This window comes from Homalodisca vitripennis, unplaced genomic scaffold, assembly GCF_021130785.1.
Source record: "Homalodisca vitripennis isolate AUS2020 unplaced genomic scaffold, UT_GWSS_2.1 ScUCBcl_889;HRSCAF=3799, whole genome shotgun sequence".
Taxonomy (NCBI): Eukaryota; Metazoa; Arthropoda; class Insecta; order Hemiptera; family Cicadellidae; genus Homalodisca; species Homalodisca vitripennis.
In genome coordinates this window covers 77,527-79,977 of record NW_025777047.1, presented here as the reverse complement: position 1 = coordinate 79,977, position 2,451 = coordinate 77,527, and the positions used below count along the sequence as shown (strand labels likewise).

Here is a 2,451-nt window from a genome sequence, read left to right as displayed (position 1 = left end):
ATGACATAATTATTGTGATAAGGTATTTCCCTCTGATGGTTACAAATAAATTTCTCTCTGCGTTCAGAGTTTCAATACTCGATTGCAGACTTGAGACTGCCGGAGGCCGCATTAAAAGTTATTTACATATTTTACATACTCACAAAACAATATTTATTATATACAATAATTACAACATTGTGGGATTAAAGATTCAAAAGTGATATATTGTCCTCCTCGTTGTCCATAAACAATAATGGGTGTAGATTGGAAATAAACATTTAAATCAACTCTTCGATTCCTGACAAATTCCCGTCTTCAAAGTCATCTTCAGAAAAGTCACTGTTGTCCTCTTCACTGGACTCTGCACCAAGATCGATAACAAAAGATTCAATGGTATCTTCCAGTTGACTTTGAACTCGTATGAACTTCTCTTCCATTTTCTTCACATTTTCACATATTTTTTTCCAGTCCGTTTCAGTTATGGTTTCAAACTTCTGGTTCACAAGGCGCTCAACATCATGTAAGTTGAAAGTCACATTGTGAGCTGCAACCCAGTTTTTTACATCAGCCCAGATTAGCTCTATGGCATTGAGTATGGGATGATATGGAGGGAGCCTAAGGATGTCGTGTACATGTTCTCTCATAATCTCGTCAATGTGATAGCGAATGTGCGCCGGTTTGTGTTGCCTAATCAACTCATAGAGCTCCACCTTCGGCGATGACGATGAGAATGCAATATTCTTCTGTATCAGCCAATCTTGCATTTCTGATTTAGTGTTCTTCGAAGTTGGGCACTTATCTACTTGGACATTGTGATAAGATGCATTGTCAATAACCACAACAGTCCGAGGAGGTAAATTTGGAATTAATTTTTCCGTCAGCCATTTAAAATACATCTTGCCGTTCACATTGTCGTGATAATCTCCTGTTTTTATGTTGGCTCTCCACATTGTCAAACAGTTTTTCACGAAGCCCATTTCTCCTCCTGCGTGTAGAAAAATAAGTCGCTCGCCTTTGGACAATGGGGCCGCCACTCCTGCATTTGAGTCATTGGACCAACCTTTTCCGGAAACATGAGCTGAATCGATGTAAGATTCGTCCGTAAAAACTATGGGGCGTTTCTCCTTCCGGTATTCTTGAATTTTTCTCAAATATACAAATCGTTTGTAAGCAACATCATGGGTTTCCATGAGAATATGTTTGTTTGATTTGGTCTTTCTCCTTCCGTAGCCTATTTTCCTAACAATTCTTCTCAAACTCGAGATAGACCCGGTAAAATGTATTTCACTTTCGGGTTTTGAACAAATTTTCTTCAGTGTTTGTAGACATTTCTCGGTCAATTAAAAATTGTTGATTGTCCGTCTTATAACACCAAGATCAAATTCATCGAGTCCAGTCACCTTTTTCGGCACCTTTCTCACTTTCTTTGGAGTTTCAAAGGAAGTCGTTGTTTCAGCTAATTTTCTTTTTTCGGCACTTATACAGGTTATAGTTTCGCCGCGTAGCTGTTGCCATTCTTTCCCTCACTTTTTTAGGGTCAATAACAAATGTTCCCACTTTTACCCTCTCTACTCATAAAATCCATCACATTAGAAATAACTTCACGTGTCTGACTTTTCAGAACTTTGCCATCCAGCTTCGACTTAAATACAGTCGGTGATGCAGCTCCAAAACTTCCACAAGTATCACAACATTCACAACACAAACACAGGGTGTTTACCGCAAACGGGGAGAAAGAAAACAATAATGAGCGTTGTGAGCCTAGCTGGAGTGGTCGCTTTCCAGTGAGACTGTACCGTGACTGCTAGTGGGGGGAAGGACAGTAGTGCGCGTGCTCAAACGAGGCGCCGAGCACGGTGACACGGCCTGTAACAACCCCTCTATAAGTTTGCAGGGTGCTAATCCAAAAAAGTTGTGGACAGAAGTTGAAATTTTCAAAGTGACCCCCAAAAAAAACTACTTGACTTGAAAACCCCCAATTCTAATAGATGACATAGAAAAATCGGCTGTACCGTTTCCCAAAAGGGGAAAACCCTAAGTTACCCCCAGAAGGAGGAATAACTTGACAAAAATTGAAAAAAACTAACCTTTAATTCAAATAAAAAGAAATGCTCACCAAAATTCGCCCAGGCAACGGAGCACCACGGGACAAAGACCAGAACCACCCACACACGGGAACAAGTTGCTCTTTCAGCAACGGGGAGATTTTCTGTCGCACTCGTAGTGATACGAATCTCTTTCCGTACGGTACGTTGTGCTCTACGTATCCCAACACGTCTTTCAGTAGCCCACTGTCAACGTTTTTCTCTAGCTGTCCGTACTCCTGTGACAGTCACAAACTTTTGTTCTTTATCGTTTTGTGCTGTAAAAGTAATACAATTTCCAGGGCCCTAGAACTCGACTCCAAGAACGCATGAAACGTAACGACCGCGGTGTTAACTCGCTTGACGAGGCCACCCGCTAACATGA

General features: G+C 41.0%; 1 protein-coding gene across 1 annotated transcript; it reads right to left on the bottom strand.

Moving 5' to 3' along the window:
- Nucleotides 1–260: 260 nt before the first annotated feature.
- On the bottom strand, nucleotides 261–932 carry LOC124371096. The gene has a single exon (XM_046829408.1). It carries the CDS (start codon nucleotides 930–932, stop codon nucleotides 261–263), a length of 672 nt encoding a protein of 223 aa, XP_046685364.1.
- Nucleotides 933–2,451: the final 1,519 nt, after the last annotated feature.

Coding starts and splice junctions, on each gene's coding strand:
- LOC124371096 (XM_046829408.1), bottom strand. CDS start 932: ATGTGGAGAGCCAACATAAAAACAGGAGATTATCACGACAATGTGAAC.